Source organism: Chanodichthys erythropterus, chromosome 10 (assembly GCF_024489055.1).
Source record: "Chanodichthys erythropterus isolate Z2021 chromosome 10, ASM2448905v1, whole genome shotgun sequence".
NCBI lineage: Eukaryota > Metazoa > Chordata > Actinopteri > Cypriniformes > Xenocyprididae > Chanodichthys > Chanodichthys erythropterus.
The window spans coordinates 26,892,501-26,911,350 of NC_090230.1; the positions used below are offsets into that span (position 1 = coordinate 26,892,501).

Genomic DNA, 18,850 nt, shown 5'->3' on the forward strand with positions numbered 1-18,850 from the left:
CTTGTTTTACACACTATAAAATCCCCATATAACTACTGGTTTTATTGCATTTACTGTGGAACTACCATGGTACAGTGATGACATTAGGTATAAAACAATGGTATACAATGGTGTTTAAGAAAAAGTAACCAATGTGGTGTTTTACGTTTTCATTTGAAGTACATTGAACTACCATTTGATAGCCTACCATTTTTTACATTTTAAAATACCATGGTATAAATTGATACAATCACTGTGGAAATGCCACAGTACATTTTTGTTACTCTAAAGTATTTCATGTACCATGGCAGTACCGTATTTTTATTTCATTATGGTTTTCATATACACAATAATAGGGCTGGGTATTGAGACAATTTTCCCAATTCGATTACTATTCACATGCTTTCGATTCGATATCGATTATTTTGGATGTAGTATTTCAGTTACAGTACATGGCAAATTTTCTAGAATAAAAAATCTCTCAACTAATGCTGTAAACTACACATGAGAGTCAGTTGGTATAATAATATTGAAGGTTAAATGAACTTATTTATATACAAACACTTAAATTACACTCAATGATGTTTTTTATTATAAATAATAAAGTTTAGAATTATGTAATCATATTTCTACTCCAATAAGTTTTTTTTTTTTTAAATATTGACATTTAAATCACGGCTGTCATAACTGATTTATTCAAAAATGCATTAAATATTGAAGAACATTAAAAATTATAGTGAATATGTAACGGTGCATAGCTATATTTATCAGAACGCTGCTTTCTAGAGTTAATTTTTCTAGCTGACTGAGTTTATGGTCACTGAATATGTTTTTCTGAGGTAAATGTGACGTCACGTGACATTGTTTACAAGCTGTTTTATTGAGTCTTTCCGAGGTTGAAACACTGATTGAGCGATTACACGAGACATGATACGGATTTCAGTAAGTTGTACTGTATATTTTAACATACCTTCAGATGTTCATGTTTATTTCGCTGTAACTGGTATTAAAGCGGAGCAGAGGATGATCACATGCTTCTCTTTAACTGAGGAGCTAAAGCGATCCGTCACGCCACATTAAACGGCGCCAAAACGGTATTTATTTTTTGAATCTCATAATAAGATGGACGTCATTTGAAATCTGAGACTTTGCTTAATATGAAAAGTAACAAAGCACAAAGATTATTGCGATTTATTGGATGGGAGGCGCTACATATTCTGCTCAATCATCAACTGAAAACAGACTAGACTAATCAATACTTGGGATTTAAGAATCGATATCGGTTCGTAAAAATGAGAATCGATTAAAATCGAGAAATCGATATTTTTTCCCCAGCACTACACAATAATGTAGTTTTTGACATGTACCAAATGTTTTGGACATGACACTATGAACTATGGTATTACCATGGTGTGCCTAAATTAGTGTCTTGTCAGTAACCTTAACCTCCAATTTCCTGAAAAACATCCCTGCAGCATAATGTAATATCTGCCTTTTATGTGGACTCATGTCTTTGTGTTGGTTTATTATTAGAGTCGTTAAGCCGGTATTGTAAATGGATCACATCACTCATGCTATTGTAAAGCTATTACTGAGCTAGTTTTAGACTCGAGCTGATTTCCCTGCCTCGCATTTTCCAATGAGTGAGTTATTTTTGACTACAAGTTATATTAATTTACATTCAGCCACTGGATGGAAGTATACCTAATAATCAGTCCGGTTATTCTTATACATGAATGGATGTTACCCTCATCAGTGATTGTGACATAAACAAACCAATCCTCATCACCGTTATGCTCTAAATTCGTAACCATCGCCAAGGTGTGAGTTTTCCATTCACTTGGGCAGTTTAAATGCAAATTGACCTCTTTCTTGGCCAAACTGTTTTGTCTTCAGTGGTGGTTCTAAATGTAATTTGGAGCAGGAATGTGTCATAATCAAATTACGCCATGCGCTAAGTGGCGTCATTACATCACAATGCCTCGTAAGTGGTTTAGATTGACAAGCATTTCTCCAGATAAACAGATGTCCTCATGGACCCACTGTTGTATTGGTGTTCCAACACATGTGGGTCATCTTATCTGTCCACGCTCTATTTTTAGCCCAAAAGCTTGTTCCAGGTGGTATGCCAGGTGTGGACAAGCTGTCTGGACTAATTTTGATTTGCACTTGAATTGCGTTGGCTTCTCCAAGCCTTGTAAAGAAATCTATGGGCTCACAATTCCTTGACCCCTTATCGTTCACATAGATTACCGGTAAAGGACGTTGAGCTATAATTGTGGTCTTGCACAACTGCGTCAGTTCTACATCAAGTTGAGGTCATTTTAGTTAGTTTCCCATGAGTAATCTCAACAAGAGATTACTCATGATTGTTTCATGCTTTCAAACACACCATGTTAACTTTATATTTCTAATTTAGAAGCTTGAGGCTTCCAGATTTTAGATGAATCTTTCTTTCCCTTATTATGTCATTTCCCAGCAACATCCTTGATTCTTCCTTAACAAATCAAGCAAGCGGTCAAGGTTTTCATTGTTCAGCATTTCACACTGAATTGATGAAATCCACCTAAAGGAACCCATGACATTTTGATGCCCTTGACCTCTACTGAAGGTTTGCATGATGAGGTTTTCATGATGGCATAATTGCGAAAAAAAAGAACAAGATATGTGTTTCATGTGATTCCCGGGTGGGATTTCCAGTCTTCTTTTTGACTGGATTGGTCCATGGAAAGAAAGACCTCTTTCTGTTTAGAGCGGTTACATTGAGGAAGTGAGACTGGTGCATTCAAATCACATGACTTGCACAAATGTCCTCTGTGTTGTTGGTTTGGCCCCCTTCCACAAGAGGCAAGCTGTTGTTTGCCGACAGGGATTGGTGTTTGCTCTGATCAGACCATGTGGCTCGATAGATGTTAAGGCACAATCCTCGTTCTACGCCTTTCTTTGTAGTCGTTAACTCTGGTTTTATGAATACACCAGTTTTTAAGAGTCTTACTTTGAGTTAACATGGCAAGTGCCCTTTGTTCTTCTATGGGTAATCTTGATTCCTGAGACCAAGTCCTGGGGCCTGTACCATGATGGTAGATGAACAAACTCAGGGTTATAGGATTAGTTTCGAGTTGACAAAACCAAACCACTCCAATTCGGCTTTGTTGGTACCATGATGCTGATCATCAACTTTCTCTGTCAACTCAGGCTTTGATCCTGAGTCTGTGAAGTGTGTGCACATGAATCTGTGACATCAGTGGTGAACAGCCAATCACATGCCTTGCAACAGAAATAAACTGTGATTCACTTCTCACGAGAGAGCCAGCGAGATTCAATTAACTGAAAATTAAGAATTTAAACGCATTTACACTAATGGAAAATACTTATCTTTGAAAGAGGACAAATAAAAGAAATGATCTTTCTCTATCAGTCCAAGTGAAGTTAGTTTATATGGTTAATAATATATAGCGATAGAGACTCAAACATACAAGCTCACATGTAGTCATATTTAAATAGTATATTTACACCTTATTTATATTAGCCTACATATGATCAATATTCATTGAAACTAAGTGCTTAATAACAACTGTTAAACTAAACTTGCATGTGTGTAATGGATTAATAAAAATATAGATCATATACAAATCATATATAAATTATATTATCATTAAAACCAGACAATTTCATTATTAAATATTTGTTTTTACTATATAATGACCTTTAATTTGGAGGAAGAGAAACTGGGGGAGTGACTTTATTGCGTTGGGTGTGTCAGTGTCACTTAGCTTACACCTGATTGGTCCAATTTCAGTTTGAGATCTCTAACCCTGAACATAACCTGCCCCGGAGCAGGTTAGCCGTGGAGCGTAAGTTACCATGGCGATGAACACCGCTAAAAGCCAAGTCACTTTCATGGTACCTAAAACCCAGGATTGGTGCAAACTAATCTGAAACTTACCTGGCTAGCCAGCTAATCCAGCTTCATGGTACAGGCCCCTGGTGTATTTTGGAAGCTTTATTTTTATTTTGAATTCATCTCCACACTCTTCTTGTAGTTTCTATGTTTAGATTTGTTTTTTTTTTTAAGAGGTATAGGACAGCTAAGGCATCTTTTTGTGTGGATTATTGCCTACATGGTATAGCTCAACAGTTTTAATGTGGTTAACTCATAACTCTTCTCTGCACACACCCACTCAGATCATTTATCACGCTGATCTTGTATTCTCTATCTGGTTTGATCATATTCTCACTGTTTCTGCTCTAGTCCATTCATTTTGTTAGCTGGGGAATACATGAGTTGCTCAACTGGTTAACTCTAACCGTGGCTTTCTTGAAAAGATCTATGGTTTCCTGGTGTGCAACGCTGGCACAATTCAGCCTGTCGCTCTCTGATTTAAACGTTGGCTTCTTGGCAGCGAACTTGAATTGCATTCAGTCGACAGTTCCTCCCTTCCATCAACCAATGGTGATCTAGTACCCTTGTGTCTTTCAGAGTGTGAAAATCTTCTGCTTATGTAATGAAAACTGACCTGATATTCTCAATATCATGTTATGCTGATACTAGTGTGCTCAAAGGAACCCACATGTCCACAGCAGAGGAAACCCTCACTTAATCTTCTCCATTAGAACATGGCGTCTTGTTTATTAACCAAAGTACAGAATGCACTGAGGAGTACTGATAAAAATAAGTGCAGAACTTAAGACAAAGATTTGAAGATGCTTGTTTTTCAGGCCTGGACAAGGATCTTCAAGCTATCTTCAGTGATTCACCGTGAGGTGATCTAATGCATTTTCATTGTCTGATATGATCGTTTAAAACTTGTGTTTTTTTTTGTTTTTTTTTATGGCACAAGGAGGTCAGGGGTCAGATGGAGAAAAGGTTCATTAGTAATTGAACCTGAACTTGCTATGGCTCATATCTTAAAGGATTAGTTCACTTCAGAATTCAAATTTACGGATAATTTAGTCACCATCTTATCTTCCAAGATGTTCATGTCTTTCTTTCTTCAGTGGAAAAGAAATGAAGGTTTTTGATAAACATTCCAGGATTTTTCTCCATATAGTGGACTTCACTGGGGTTCAACGGGTTGAAGGTCCAAATGTCAGTTTCAGTGCAGCTTTAAAGAGCTCTACATGATCCCAGATGAGGAATAAGATCTAGAGAAACTATTGGTTATTTTCTAAAAAAATTAAATTATAAACTTTTTAACCACAAATGTGACGTGCTACCAATCCTTTAAATTGGTGTCATGTCTGAATTAAAGTGTAAAGCATGACTTTGTCAACTCTTGATTCCTGGTGTTTTAAATACGATCATCTTGGTGCCCTTTGTATCTGTACTGAGTGTTAGATGTGCATAAATGTGTGTGTGTCTTCAACTTCTGGTTACGTGTGAGAGGGTCAGTGTGTCCAAGGACTACTACTTCTTGTTTTGTCTAGGTAGGTACATGATGTGCACAATGGAAATATCCCGAGACACAAGGAAAGTCAAAAAGTAAAGTCCAAGAAATAAGAAATTATTTAACTCTGAGAAAAGTTAAACTTTTATCAGAAATCTTGGTTGTTGATAAATGTGTCTGGTAACCAGTTTGTGCATTGTTTTTATACATAAACTGGGTTTTGATCTTTTCTTTTTTTTTTAAATGTATGATTTTGCATTTGTTTTTTGGCATTGGGAATTGATAAAAAATAGGATTTGTTATTTAACTTAAAAGTAACCAGTTTTGCACTCTCAAAATCAGAGGCTGTTGGAAAGCATATTCAGGTTTAGAAACCTGGAAAAGGAAAATTTACTTTCCTACTATTTGCTTCCAGTATTGGCCAGATCATTGCAATAAAAACGCCTGGTGTTTTGGAGGTCTTTCTTTAGATTTCCCATGGGTTTGTTGACCACCTACCCCATCACAAAGACAATAGGTGGGCCTTTGTTTGGGTGTCTTCAGTCTTTTCTTCTGTAGTTTGCATTCCTTCAATTGCATTTAAATGAGCCATTGTGGGGTCCCTCCATCACCCACTTCTCCACTGGTTTCCAAGGAAACACCAGCTGCCGTGGTTGGAGGTGAGCAGAGTGGGCCGGCGGAGGATTGTTTATCCCTCCCTCGGCTACAACTTTGGCTTCCTTGTGCTTCATTATCTCATTTTTTCCGACGGCCTGGCTTGTGTAATGGAGCAGCTGTAAAGGAAACCTTTAGACCTCATTGCTCAGCAACTGGTTGAAAGTGGTTCAGTAAGTCCAAGAGCTGGGAAGACGTCGCAATGGATAGCGAGAAGGACCCGAGCTACATGGACACGGTTGTGTGTGAGGATTTGGGAAGGTAGGAGACGTTTACGGCAACTGTTTTAGCTCTGTGATATATAGTCGTGACTGGTGTGGGAGCAGCTGTGAATACGTCATTGAACCGACATGTTTGGGGGTTTGATTTATCGTAGCTAGTGGGTTGAATCTGAAACGACTTGTTTTGTTGCCTATGGGAATATACTGTTGCTTCATTTGAACTCAAATCAAAATGACTAGTTCATGGGAATCTACTTCCATCTTCTAAGGAAGCAAATTAAGCAACAAATTCCTTTTTTCCTTTTTTTAATCATTTGCAAAGACTGAACTTTCATTCTCGGCACAAAGGGAAGCATGATGGTTTATTGCTGAGAGCAGGCCTTGAACTTCAACACATTTCCTTGTTTGGCATGTTTGTGAAGCTTCTCATGCCACTGTGTGATGCTAGCTCAAACCAGATTAGATATCCATCAAGAAAAAAAGCGCATCTGCGCTTCATCGTCAGCATCAGAATGAATCAGCAGGGGATATTTGATGCTCTTTGTCTTCATTTTAAATCACTGCGTGTCTCGAGGCTAAATAGAAGTTGGCGAGGCTCATTTTACGTGAGATAATGCAATGCAAGCACAGCGCAATGGAGTGAATAAATGTGTAAACAACATTTAGTGTGTAAATAGGATCTCTAGATCCTTTATTATTGTTCTAATGTCACATTGAATAGTCCATTTTCCTAATGGCATTGGATCAAATGCCAAACCTAACTGTTTGAGCAGGGTGTTTAAATTATGTAACGCATGCCAAACACTTTATTTTCATTTACAAATGACGTTCTCAAATTCCTTTTTGAGGAGCGTTTTTCCCTGTTTTTCCTGTAAACGCCCACACCGGGGCAGTAGTTTCCCTGAATGCCTCCATTTGGCCAGAATACACAACTCAACCTCAGACATGCAAAAAAAGGGCTCACAGATTGGCTTGGAAATTCTCACTTAACCGGAATTGCAGCTTGTGGGATGGGAAATGAACTGCTGTCTGAAAGTGAGAATTGTGGTTGAGGTTTATTGATGTGGTTTAAGTGCTACGCGGCTAATGCACATGTGATCTGACTGTTTTTCCCCCAAACAGACTAAGTGTTTTAAATAGTTTGGCGGCATTTCTCATGCATTTCTGTCACAATGTGAAGCGAGTTACAATGTGAATTACCCTCAAGAGTGAAGCAAGCATTTTCGTTTTGTGTAAAGAAAACAAAGTTTTATTATTGTATCTTAAATATTTTTTGTTGTGTTCTAAGACCTTAAATCTCAACTTTTGTCCCTCTGATGTTTTTTTTAGTTGCGTTTACTTCCTCAGAAAAAAGCCTCCATCGCGTAATTAAATGGAATACGATAATTGCTGCTAGATTTACAAGACATTACACAATGATATATTTGCAGTATTTCCTGGTATTCCTACATTTTCATATGTTGAGACATCTATTAAATTTAAGCAATGCATATTAGTCGGCAATTCATCCCACCAGTTTTGCCTGTCTTTCAGGTGCGTATTCTGTTTTGAATGTATTTGTGTACCACAAACACGGGTTTACTTTAATATCCGAAGGTTTCGAGACAAAAACAACCAAAGGAAAGTTGGCAAAATTCTCTAAACCTTGTCTGTCGTGCAGCAGCTAATCCTAACCAGAATGTTAGTTCCTTGAGTCTTAAAATACTTAAAGGACTAGTTTACAGGAAATTTGAATTCTGAAGTGATATACTCACCCCCATGTCATCCCAGATGTTCATGTCTTTCTTTCTTCAGTTGAAAAGAAATGAAGGTTTTTGATGAAAACATTCCAAGATTTTTCTCCATATAGTGGACTTCATTGGGGTTCAACAGGTTGAAGGTCCAAATATCAGTTTCAGTGCCGCTTCAAAGAGCTCTACATGATCCCAGACGAGGAATAAGAGTCTTAACTAATGAAACGATTGGTCGTTTTCTAAAAAAAAAAAAAAAAATGATATACTTTTTAACACAAATGCTCGTTTCACTGCTCTGTGATGCGCCACACATGATGTAATCATGTTGGAAAGATCACGGAAGTACTGATCCAGTGTTTACAAAGCGAACGCACAAAGACGAAGTCAAACGGCCTTTACAACGATGTTGGAGGAGAAAATGAGATGGCGTTTTTCGTTTGACTTAATCCGTGATCTTTCCAACATGATTATGTAATGCGTGACGCATCACAGAGCAGTGTAAGATGAGCATTTGTGCTTAAAAAGTATATAATTTTAATTTTTTTTTTTTGAAAATGAGCAATGGTTTCTCTAGATCAGACTCTTATTCCTCGTCTGGGATCATGTAGAACGCTTTGAAGCTGCACTGAAACATTTGGACCCCAGTGAAGTCCACTATATGGAGAATAATCCTGGAATGTTTTCATCAAAAACCTTAATTTCTTTTCCACTGAAGAAAGAAAGACATGAACATCTTGGATGACGTGGAGTGAGTTAATTATCAGGAAATTAATTCTGAAGTGAACTAATGCTTCAAGTATTCTTTTGTTGTGTCTCGTGTCGTGAACCGTCCCTTCCCCCGCAGGAATGTTTCCCTGGCCGAAGCTGTAGAGCGATGCATAGCCCTCGTGCCTAGTCAAGTGTTTTTATTATATGTCATGGTCATGTGATGTCTTTTAAACTATAATTTCCAGCAAGTAACACCTTTGTCCCCGAGCTCTGAATGCTGGGAAAGGCAACCGTTTTGAATCCGGCAGCTGTGCTTTGTTTGTAGTGTTTCAAGCTAAATGAGAAGGAAGTTTGTGGTAACTGAAGTTGTACTTTCATCAGGTGAAGAATTACATAAATGTGACTTTCACTTATGAAAGTTTGCTTTCGCTTCTTCCTCTCGAGCTGAAGTGTGTTTCTGGGCTTGTTTTCACCTGCGAGTCTTGCGTCTGCACGCAGGTGTTCCATTACAGCTCACACCATCTGAGGTCAGAAGCTCCGCCCACGCTCATTTGCATACAGAGAAAGGGAGCAGCTCTCATTGGGACACGAGCGCAGACAGAACTCTGTAGTGTTTAGACGGAGATTTGCTTTACTGCTCTTGACGAAGCGTCTGACTCCGGCGTTATGGCTTGATCCAGCTTTCTCTCACTTTGGAGGATGAACAGATCTTTGAGTTTGCGGTTATCTCGCAGATATGGAAATCATGTGTACAGGTATGGAAGAGCGGGGCTGTTTTATAGTGTGTTTACTCTGACTGACGAGCTGAGAGAACCTCATAAACCTGAGCTGTTTGAGTGATCTCGTTACGCTTGTTCCTGGTATTGACCTTATGAAATAACTCTATCGCCCATCTGTCTGTGACTTAATGGGGTTTTATAAGCACTTCTCATAAAGGCAGATCAGATATAGAGTTTAAATAGAGCGACATGAGCGTCATACTTGTCTCTGGCCGATGGCGATGAGGCTCACGGTGGTTTTCCGCTGTTTTCGCAGCTATGCGGTGGACGCCGGGACGATCCCCGGGAAGGTGAAGAAGGGGAAGACGAAAACAACTAAACTGGGAAGTAGGAAAGCTTTGAGCTTGGAGGAAAACCAGCTCGAGATTCAACAGCAGACCAAGAGCCTGAGCCGGCCGGTCCTGCCCAGGTGAAACGCTGCTTATTTTCCATTTAACTGTGCTGTATTTAATCACTTCTGCTGACAGTTACTGTCAGAGGCAGTGTGTGTGGAACGATAAAGAAAAAAATAAATAAATAAATAAATAAATAAATATATATATATATAATATAAAATGTGTGTATGTTACACTTTCAGAGATAATTGAATTAATTTTAAATAGAAAAAAATGGTAATGAAAAGTATATATAATATATAAATATATTTTACTGCTATGTATATATTTACAATTTTTTTTTTACTTATTTAAATATTTTATATTTGCACAAATAAAAATTATTTAATTAAAAATAGAACAAAAATATATATTTGATAATTTTCTGAGGAAAAATATGATATTTAAGTATATATTACTGCTTAAACATATTGTGGTATTTTATTTTTAGTGAAATATACTGATTAACTGCTGAAAAAAAATTAATTTATTAAATGTATTCCAGTAAATGTACTGATCAATGCTAATTATTAGTTAAAAAATAAAGAATTATTTAATATTTTCTTTTTATTATGAATAAAATAATTAATAAATGCATTATAGTATTTTTTTGACAAGCATACTGATTAATGCTAATTAAAAAATGTAATTAATAACATGTAGTAGTAACAGTTGTTGTGAATAATGCAAATTAATAAAAAATAGTTAATTTAATTAATGAGAAAAATTACAGTATTTTTTGTGAAACATTCTGATAATGCTAATATAATATCAGTAATATAATCAATAAAAAATTAATTAATAAAAAAAACTATTCTAAAACATTTCATTCATCATAGAAAAAAAAAATGGATAATTTTCCTAGAAAATTAAGTTTATAAAATATATATGATGGGTAAGTATATATTACTGCTAAATGTTTTTAATTATTTATATTTACAGAAATGTAAAATAAAATGAATATATTTGGTAATTTTCGTTAAAAAAAAAAAAGGTTTACATCAAATATATTTGTCTAAAAAATGTTTTAATTTGCAGGAATAATTTTTTTTCATTTAAAATAGAAAAAAATATATTTGCTTTTCTTCATATAAGGGATTATATATGTATATATTCCTGCTATATATGTTTATAACACTTACTGCTCTGAATTGGCAGGTCTCACACTCTGGATGTGGACAGACCTCTGGAGCGAAGCGAAAGCCTGAACTCTAGAAGCGTAAGAAGACGTTTCATCGCTCTTTTCAGCACTTTTGTGGCGTAAATGAAAACGATTCTAACTTCCGTTTCCTCTCGTCTCCGCAGAGTTTCATAAAGCACAACAAAACATTCCACAAGCTCTTCCCAGAAATCCCAGAAAGTGAGGACTTGCTACATGGTGAGGAATATGAATATTTAGCCGGTCATTATGACGCACGTCTGAGGCGTTGGTCATGTGACGATTGTTCAGCTCAGTGCAGCAGGTGTGTCGTGATGGAGGAGTCACATCTCTCTCTCTCTCTCTCTCTCTAGCCTACATCTGTGCGCTGCAGAAGGAAGTGCCTTATCACGGCCGTCTGTACATCACCGACAGCAACCTGTGCTTCTTCTCCTCTGTGCTGCTCAAGGACACCAAGGTAACGAACCCTCCACCTTCTCACAGCCGCCGCACGGTCTGGAGAAGCCGGTCTAACAGCCGATCACGTGTGTGTCGCAGGTGGTCGTTCCCGTCTCCAGTGTGAGCGTCCTGAAGAAGCAGAACACCGCGCTGCTCGTGCCCAACGCCATCTCTGTCCGGACGGCCGACGGGGAGAAGGTCAGTTCCTGTCGGGAGCACACGGAGTCACTGAATGGAAAAACTTTATTTAATAAAGTTTTAATATTTTATTTTATAACAAATTGTATTTGTTAGTGAAATATTTGATTAATTGCTAATTAAGACAGTTAATTTTTAATTAAATGTATTCCAGTCATTTTATGGGATGAAACACATGCTGATTTATGCTAATTAATAAATAAAAGTTAAAAATAAGGAATTAATTGATAAAAATAAGAATGAATTAGTGAAGTAATTTCTTAAAAAATAATAATAATTTAATCAATAAACATATTACAGTATCTTTATTTATTTTTCCAGTGAAATATACTGATTGACTGGTAATTAATAAAATTTATTTAATTAAATGTATTCCAGTAATTTGGTGAAACACAAACTGATTAATGCTAATTAATTAAGAGGTAAGAAAAAGGATTTAATTCATAAAAAAAAAAAATAATAATAATTGAAAAAGAATGAATTAATAAAAACACATTACAGTAATTTCTTTAATAAAATGTATTGTTTAATGCTAACTTAAATAACTTGATTAATAAACGTATTACTTTTTTTTTTTTTTCTTTTTTTTTTTTTTAAATATATTGATTAAATGTATTCCAGTAATTTATGAAACACATGCTGATTAATGCTAATTAATGAGTCAAAACTAAGGAATGAATTTTTAAAAAATCATTGATAAAAGAATGCAATACAGTAATTTCTTTAGGAAAATGTACTGATTAATGTTAACTTATATTTAGTTAATAAACGTATTCCAGTAAAAAATTGTGAAATTATTAATAACAATTTATTAGTAACTTTTTTTTTTGTAAAATGTCCTGAATTATGTGAATTATTAAAAAAATTTAATTATTTTGAAAAAATCTAGTATTTTTTTGTGACACATACCGATTAAAGGTGCAATATACTTGAATATCCACTTGAATATTTACAATATGATTAATGCTGATTAATAAAAATGTAACATAACAGTGCATAACTATATTTTAATTGTTATTTTTAATGAATAAGTGAAATCTGAAGAATCCATTCATTCTGACATTCGTTTTATTTAATGAATTTCTGGTGTTCTGTGTCTTAAATGAACCCTGCTTTATGTGTGTTGCAGTATTTGTTCGTGTCTCTGAGGAACAGAGAAGGGTGTTACAAGCTCCTGCGCTCCGTCTGTCCTCAGCTAGAGGTGAGTGTTTGACGCTGATGATGTCACTGATCACATGTGCTCGTATTGACCGTTGCCGTAACGACGCTCTTGTTCCTCAGGACGGAAGTGCCAACAGCAGCCCTCTCTTCTCCTCGGCCGAGAACAGCTTCGATCAGCCCAAACTCGTGGTAAGGGCTGGTTACAGAGGTCACATGACCTCCTAATGACTGTCCACTGTTCATACTGATACAAACGATTCCTAAAAATAATCTGTAAAGTAGTTACACATCATATTTAATGAATAATTCTGTTATAAGAAACATTGTATACATTTATAATTTTTCTAATGCATAAAAAGGTTAAACAAATATTTTCTAAAATTAATTTGTGACATATTTATACAAGTATTTACTAAAAATATTTTGTATAGTATTTATACAAATATTTTGTAAATAATTAACACAACTTACTTATACAGATAGTTCCTAAAACATATTTATAAAATATTTATACAAATATTTCCAAAATAATAATAATAATTTGTTAAATAGTTATACAAATATTTACTAAAACATTTTTTTTTAGGAAAGTTGTGTATATTTTCTAATTTATAAAATAGTTATAGAAATATTTACAAAAAAATATTCATACAAAAATATATATATATATATATATATATATATATATATATATATATATATTTTATAAAATATTTCATATATATTTTTTTTTTAAATAGTTAATATTTACTAAATTTAGTTTTAGACAAATATTGTCAATTTTCTATTTATAAAATCATTACAGAAATATTTAATTAAATAATTTATAAAATATAAAATATAACACCAATATATGTCCTATAATAGTAATACAAATATATCCTAAAAAATATAAAATATTTCTTAACTCTGTAAAATATAAAATATTATATTGTAAACATATTTCCTAAAATAGTTATAAAAGTATTTACTAAATTTATGTTTTAGAAAATATTGTGTAAATTTTCTATTTATAAAATGTTATAGAAATATTAAATTAAATTGAACCGTGTTTCTCCGGCAGCAGAACTCGAGTCAGTCGAGTCTGGACGACTCTTTCGAGGTGGACGGGGGACGAGTTTCTCCTCAGCCGGAGCTTCCTGCCTCCAGACTCACACGAGGTTTGTTCAAACCGGCTGCCTGCAGATCCCACCGCCGAATGGCATCAGGACGATTGTGTTAAAGTGTGTGTGTGCTCGTGTGTTTCAGAGAGCGCTGCTGCTGGAGCGAACCCGAGCACGAGCAGATCACTGCAGGAGCGAGAGCACAGCTCCACTGAAGAGCACACGGGTACGACCAGCATCATGATCATGACTCTGAGTGATATGTTCTTGACTTTGATTGGCTAACGGAGATTCTGCTTCCTGTCACCGCAGGAAGTTCATGGGTTTGGAACGTGACGGACAGGGCTCGATCTCTCCTGATCCAGAGGGAAGTCAGCAACCTCAACACGCTGCTCCTCGTCTACCTGATCCTGTGAGTCCCGCACGCTTCACATCTGAAATACAGTTACTACAAAACATTTACACAAGCATTTCTAAAAACAAAGTACATTTATTTATTTTTACTAAAATGATTCATTCAAGTATTTGCTTAAAATGATTTGACACATTTACTAATGAAATTAGAATCATACTATATTTCAGAAAAAGCTATTTAAATGTTATACAGATATCTCCTAAAAATATTTATAAAATATTTATAAAAATATTTCCTACATATAATTTGAGAAATATGAATACATGTATTTAAAAAAGTAAATTATGTATATGAATTTTATTTTTTTTAAATTGATCAATTACTTATAAAAAGTATTTACACAATTTAGAAATAGTTAAACAAATTTATTAGAAGCAAATTTAATTTTAAAATATTTTTTTCTAAACGTTTTCATACAAATATTTGCTTAAAATGAATTATAAAATATTTACACGTATTTAAAATTTAATTCATACAGTATTTCATAAAAAGACATTGAAAAATAGTTATTTTATTAGTTAGAATAGTTAAGTTAGATATTTCCTAAAATGTATAAAATATTTATAAAAATTAGTTCCTAAAAAAAATATATATATATTTCTTTTTTTTTTTTTTTTCAAAAAAGTGAATATATGAATATTTACATTCAGTTATAAAAAATATTTACAAAATTTAGTTATACAAATATTTATTAAAAAATTTAGACAATGTATACATAACTATTTTATACAACATTTACAAATGTTTACTATTTATAATTTAGATAAATTCAGTATTTAATAACATTCAGAAAATAGTTATACAAATACCTCCTAAAATACAAAAATGTTATAAAAATATTTATACAAATACAGTACATGCTAAAAATAATTTATAAAACATTAAGTATTTCTGAAACAAAAAAATAGTAAATGTATAGATTTTTTTAAAAACGTACAATTGATTTATTCAATTTATGCAAATATTTCCTAAATTTAGAACACACACACACAGTTATACACATTTCCTAATGATTTAGAAAGGTTATATAAACATTTCCTTAAAATTATTTATGTAAATATTTGCTAAAATAATTTATAAATCACTTGTACAAGCATTTCTTAAAAAAAAAAAATAAAAAAAATATATTAAAAAAAATAATTTATTAAATTGTTATATAAATATTTACTAAATTTAGCAAATCTTTACAGTATTTACAACTAACTACTTTCTTATAAGTAGTAACAGAAATATTTACTAAAAAATCTTTATGAAATATTTACAAAAAACAAAATGCCGGTTACTTTTTGTAACCTTTTTTTAAATCTTCTGTTCATTTAGTGAAAAACTTTGTGGACACCATACCTCGAATAATTATAAACACTTTTTTTTTTTTTTTTTTTCTTAGTGTTTTATTATTGTGTTATACATTTTTAACCTATATGTCAACAACAGCATTATTCCAGTCTGAAGTACCAATATCGTTTCATCCGACATGTTCAGTCGTGTTACATGATAATACTAACGGCATTAATCTCCGCATGAACAGAAGCGGCTACTGAGAGAACTAGTCTCATCATGCCGGCATGCAGCAGAGCAGGAATGTGCTTTTGCAGTTTTTAGCGTGAGACGCCCTCAGGACCTGAAGGCTTTGTTTTGGTTCTGCCACATGCCTTTAACCGTTTGAAAGGGTCATTTAGTGTATGAAATGTGACGTGTCTTCTTTCTCTGTCAGGGTGTTTCTTCTCTTGTTGTCCTCTGGCTATATCGGCCTGCGTATCGTGGCCTTAGAAGAGCAGCTGACGTCTCTCGGAGCCCTTCCCGAATTCACTTTACAAAGCGGGTAAATACTCCGTTTTCATATTTGACGTTCTTTCATGTGTGAATCCAAAAGCATCAGATAATCAGATTGGGTTTTTTGTGTCCTTTCAGGTACAAAGAAACATAAGAGTCCATACATTTTCATCTGAACTTTGGAAGAAACACCAAAAAGCCCACAGGGAAGGCTGGGAAGGACCTTTATTTGCACATTCGCCGGCTACCCAGTCACAAACTATGTGTCTTTGCCAAGTAAAGAACCAAAGCTGGTGGTTTTGATGATACACGGGCGTGTCTGAACTCGCAGTTTCCATCAGCGACTCGCCCTAAACTACCAAAGACAACCGGTTTGTCTCGGAGTGTGAAAAACTACAACAAACTAACTGCAGGTTCTTCCGTGGGAAAGCATTTCATCATTTGTTTGCATTTCATTTGACCACTGTTTTAAAAAAATATCGCCAATTACTTTGTCCTCCCAAAATCCTTGTGTTTTTGATCGCTTGTATCCTTTGTCTTGTTGCTTGACGGTTGCATCTTTCGGCTTTATTCTTCCTCTAGATGTCCGTTTTTTTTGTTCGTAGAAGGGGTTTGCGATATTAAACCTAACTTTGGTTTAACGATAAAAAGAAAAATCAAGCTAGCTCACCCTTAGTATTACTGTATGTATAGTCTATGCACAGAAAATGCTCACATCAGGTATTTAACGCTTTTCTTCTGTTCGTTTCGCCTTTTATACTTTAAGGAGACGAAGTAGTCTGTGAAACATTGGTCTCTTTGTAATCCGAACGATTTAAAAAAAAAAAAAAAAAAGAAAAAAAAAAGATTGTATTGTATTGTGACGTTGGATGCATCTCAATCAGATGCTTCAAATGTTTAAATTATGGCAAAAAAAACTGAGTGCTCGCATGTTTGCGCGAACCCAAAAAGAGCATTTCCGTTCAGGACTCTAATTACGATACTTGACGAAAACAACATGGTCCAAAATATGCATGATTTGTGTGTGTGTGTGTGTGTGTGTGTAAATATGTTCAAGAGATTGCTTGTAAAAGAGACGCGTAGCTGTTCGAGTGCACTTTATAGTGTGGAGACGCTCTCCCATCCTGAAGGGGGCGCTGTATATTTGTTCTGGGGTGTTAGACTGTGCTAAGAACCTCTCACTCAGGGCTGGGACTGACTCGCAATGCATCGTGGGAGTGCGGTAGATCCTTCAGGTGCCTGGAATGATCACGCCGATAGTTCCTGAGAACTTCCTGCGCGTTTTCATATGAATGCATGTTGCTCGTTCAAACCCATGGATCTCTCAGGAGCATTTTTTCCCTGCAGTTTTCCTATAAATGGAGTTTCCCAGTTGGACTGATCCATGTAAACAACAGGAAATGGATTTTGCACAACATTTCAACTCATCGCCGGGGCGTCGCAACCTCAAAGTCCCCTCAACGACTGTCTAATAACCACAATGCAAGAATCCCAACTTTCATAACCTGTTTATATTGCACTATTGAAGTGTTGAACTTATTGTTTTTGTATCAATATGTTGGTAAACATCTTGTTTGGTCTATTTATTGCATTATGTGTAATTCAAAGTAGTCTCTGTGAGACTGGCTTTGGCATTGTTTGAATAAATCAAGTGCTAAGGAAACAAGTGTTGGCAGTGTTTATTTGGTGCAGTGTAAATATAATCTTTATTTAGCAGCAGTGGAATTTGCTTGGAATGGCTTTCAGGATGTTCACCCTATGTCACTGGAAAGAACAATTACCCAGTTTTCTCTCTTCACAATACAATATGGAGAGTTGCAATCAAGCAGTTGTCCGTTATATGAATTCTATGAATTAATGCCACTTTATACCGTTGAATCATGTTTGGAGTATTGGTCGAAATCCAAACCAGAAATACAGTTATTGGTGGAAAAAGTTTTTTTTCTCAACATTTTATCTCGACTTTTTTCTCGTAATTCAATGATTTGTTTCTCGTAATTTTATCTCGACTTTTTCTCAAATTTTAACGAGTTGTTTCTCGTAATTTAACGAGTTTATTCTCAACATTTTATCTCGACTTTTTTCTCGTAATTCAATGATTTGTTTCTCGTAATTTTATCTCGACTTTTTCTCAAATTTTAACGAGTTGTTTCTCGTAATTTAACGAGTTTATTCTCAACATTTTATATCGACTTTTTTCTCGAGTTTATTCTCAACATTTTATCTCGACTTTTTTCTCGTAATTCAATGATTTGTTTCTCGTAATTTTATCTCGACTTTTTTCTCAAATTTTAACGAGTTGTTTCTCGTAATTTAACGAGTTTATTCTCAACATTTTATTCTCAACATTTTATCTCGACTTTTTTCTCGAGTTTATTCTCAACATTTTATCTCGACTTTTTTCTCAAATTTTAACGAGTTGTTTCTCATAATTTAACGAGTTTATTCTCAACATTTTATCTCGACTTTTTTCTCGTAATTCAATGATTTGTTTCTCATAATTTAACGAGTTTATTCTCAACACTTTATCTCGGCTTTTTTCTCAAATTTCAAACAGTTGTTTCTCGTAATTTAACGAGTTTATTCTCAACATTTAATATCGACTTTTTTCTCAAATTTTAACGAGTTTCTCATAATTTAACGAGTTTATTCTCAACATTTTATCTCGACTTTTTTCTCGTAATTCAATTTGTTTCTCGTAATTTTATCTCGACTTTTTTTCTCAAATTTTAACGAGTTGTTTCTCGTAATTTAACAAGTTTATTCTC

At 34.5% G+C, this 18,850-nt stretch overlaps 2 protein-coding genes across 6 annotated transcripts in view; one reads left to right on the top strand and one right to left on the bottom strand.

Annotated features, from left to right (window-relative positions):
- gipc3 (GIPC PDZ domain containing family, member 3) overlaps positions 1-5,939 on the bottom strand; it is an 18,679-nt gene extending 12,740 nt beyond the window's left edge. Inside the window, exon 1 of the mRNA XM_067396835.1 lies at positions 5,865-5,939. The gene's annotated coding sequence lies outside the window, so the exon portion shown is untranslated. The remainder of the gene's footprint in view (positions 1-5,864) is intronic.
- Positions 1-17,764, top strand: part of si:zfos-943e10.1 (GRAM domain-containing protein 2B) — a 19,356-nt gene extending 1,592 nt beyond the window's left edge. Inside the window, exons 1-13 of one of the 5 annotated variants that reach the window (XM_067396832.1) lie at positions 6,071-6,281; positions 9,718-9,870; positions 10,994-11,054; positions 11,141-11,213; positions 11,348-11,451; positions 11,532-11,630; positions 12,760-12,831; positions 12,912-12,980; positions 13,855-13,951; positions 14,040-14,120; positions 14,207-14,306; positions 16,024-16,131; positions 16,221-17,764. In XM_067396832.1, the coding sequence (XP_067252933.1) occupies positions 6,223-6,281; positions 9,718-9,870; positions 10,994-11,054; positions 11,141-11,213; positions 11,348-11,451; positions 11,532-11,630; positions 12,760-12,831; positions 12,912-12,980; positions 13,855-13,951; positions 14,040-14,120; positions 14,207-14,306; positions 16,024-16,131; positions 16,221-16,236 (1,092 nt within the window). In that variant the 5' untranslated portion in view covers positions 6,071-6,222 and the 3' untranslated portion in view covers positions 16,237-17,764. Of the gene's footprint in view, positions 1-6,070; positions 6,282-9,056; positions 9,438-9,717; positions 9,871-10,993; positions 11,055-11,140; positions 11,214-11,347; positions 11,452-11,531; positions 11,631-12,759; positions 12,832-12,911; positions 12,981-13,854; positions 13,952-14,039; positions 14,121-14,206; positions 14,307-16,023; positions 16,132-16,220 lie in introns of those variants that run through there. The other 4 variants (XM_067396834.1, XM_067396833.1, XM_067396831.1 and 1 more) reach the window with 4 other exon arrangements.
- Positions 17,765-18,850: the final 1,086 nt, after the last annotated feature.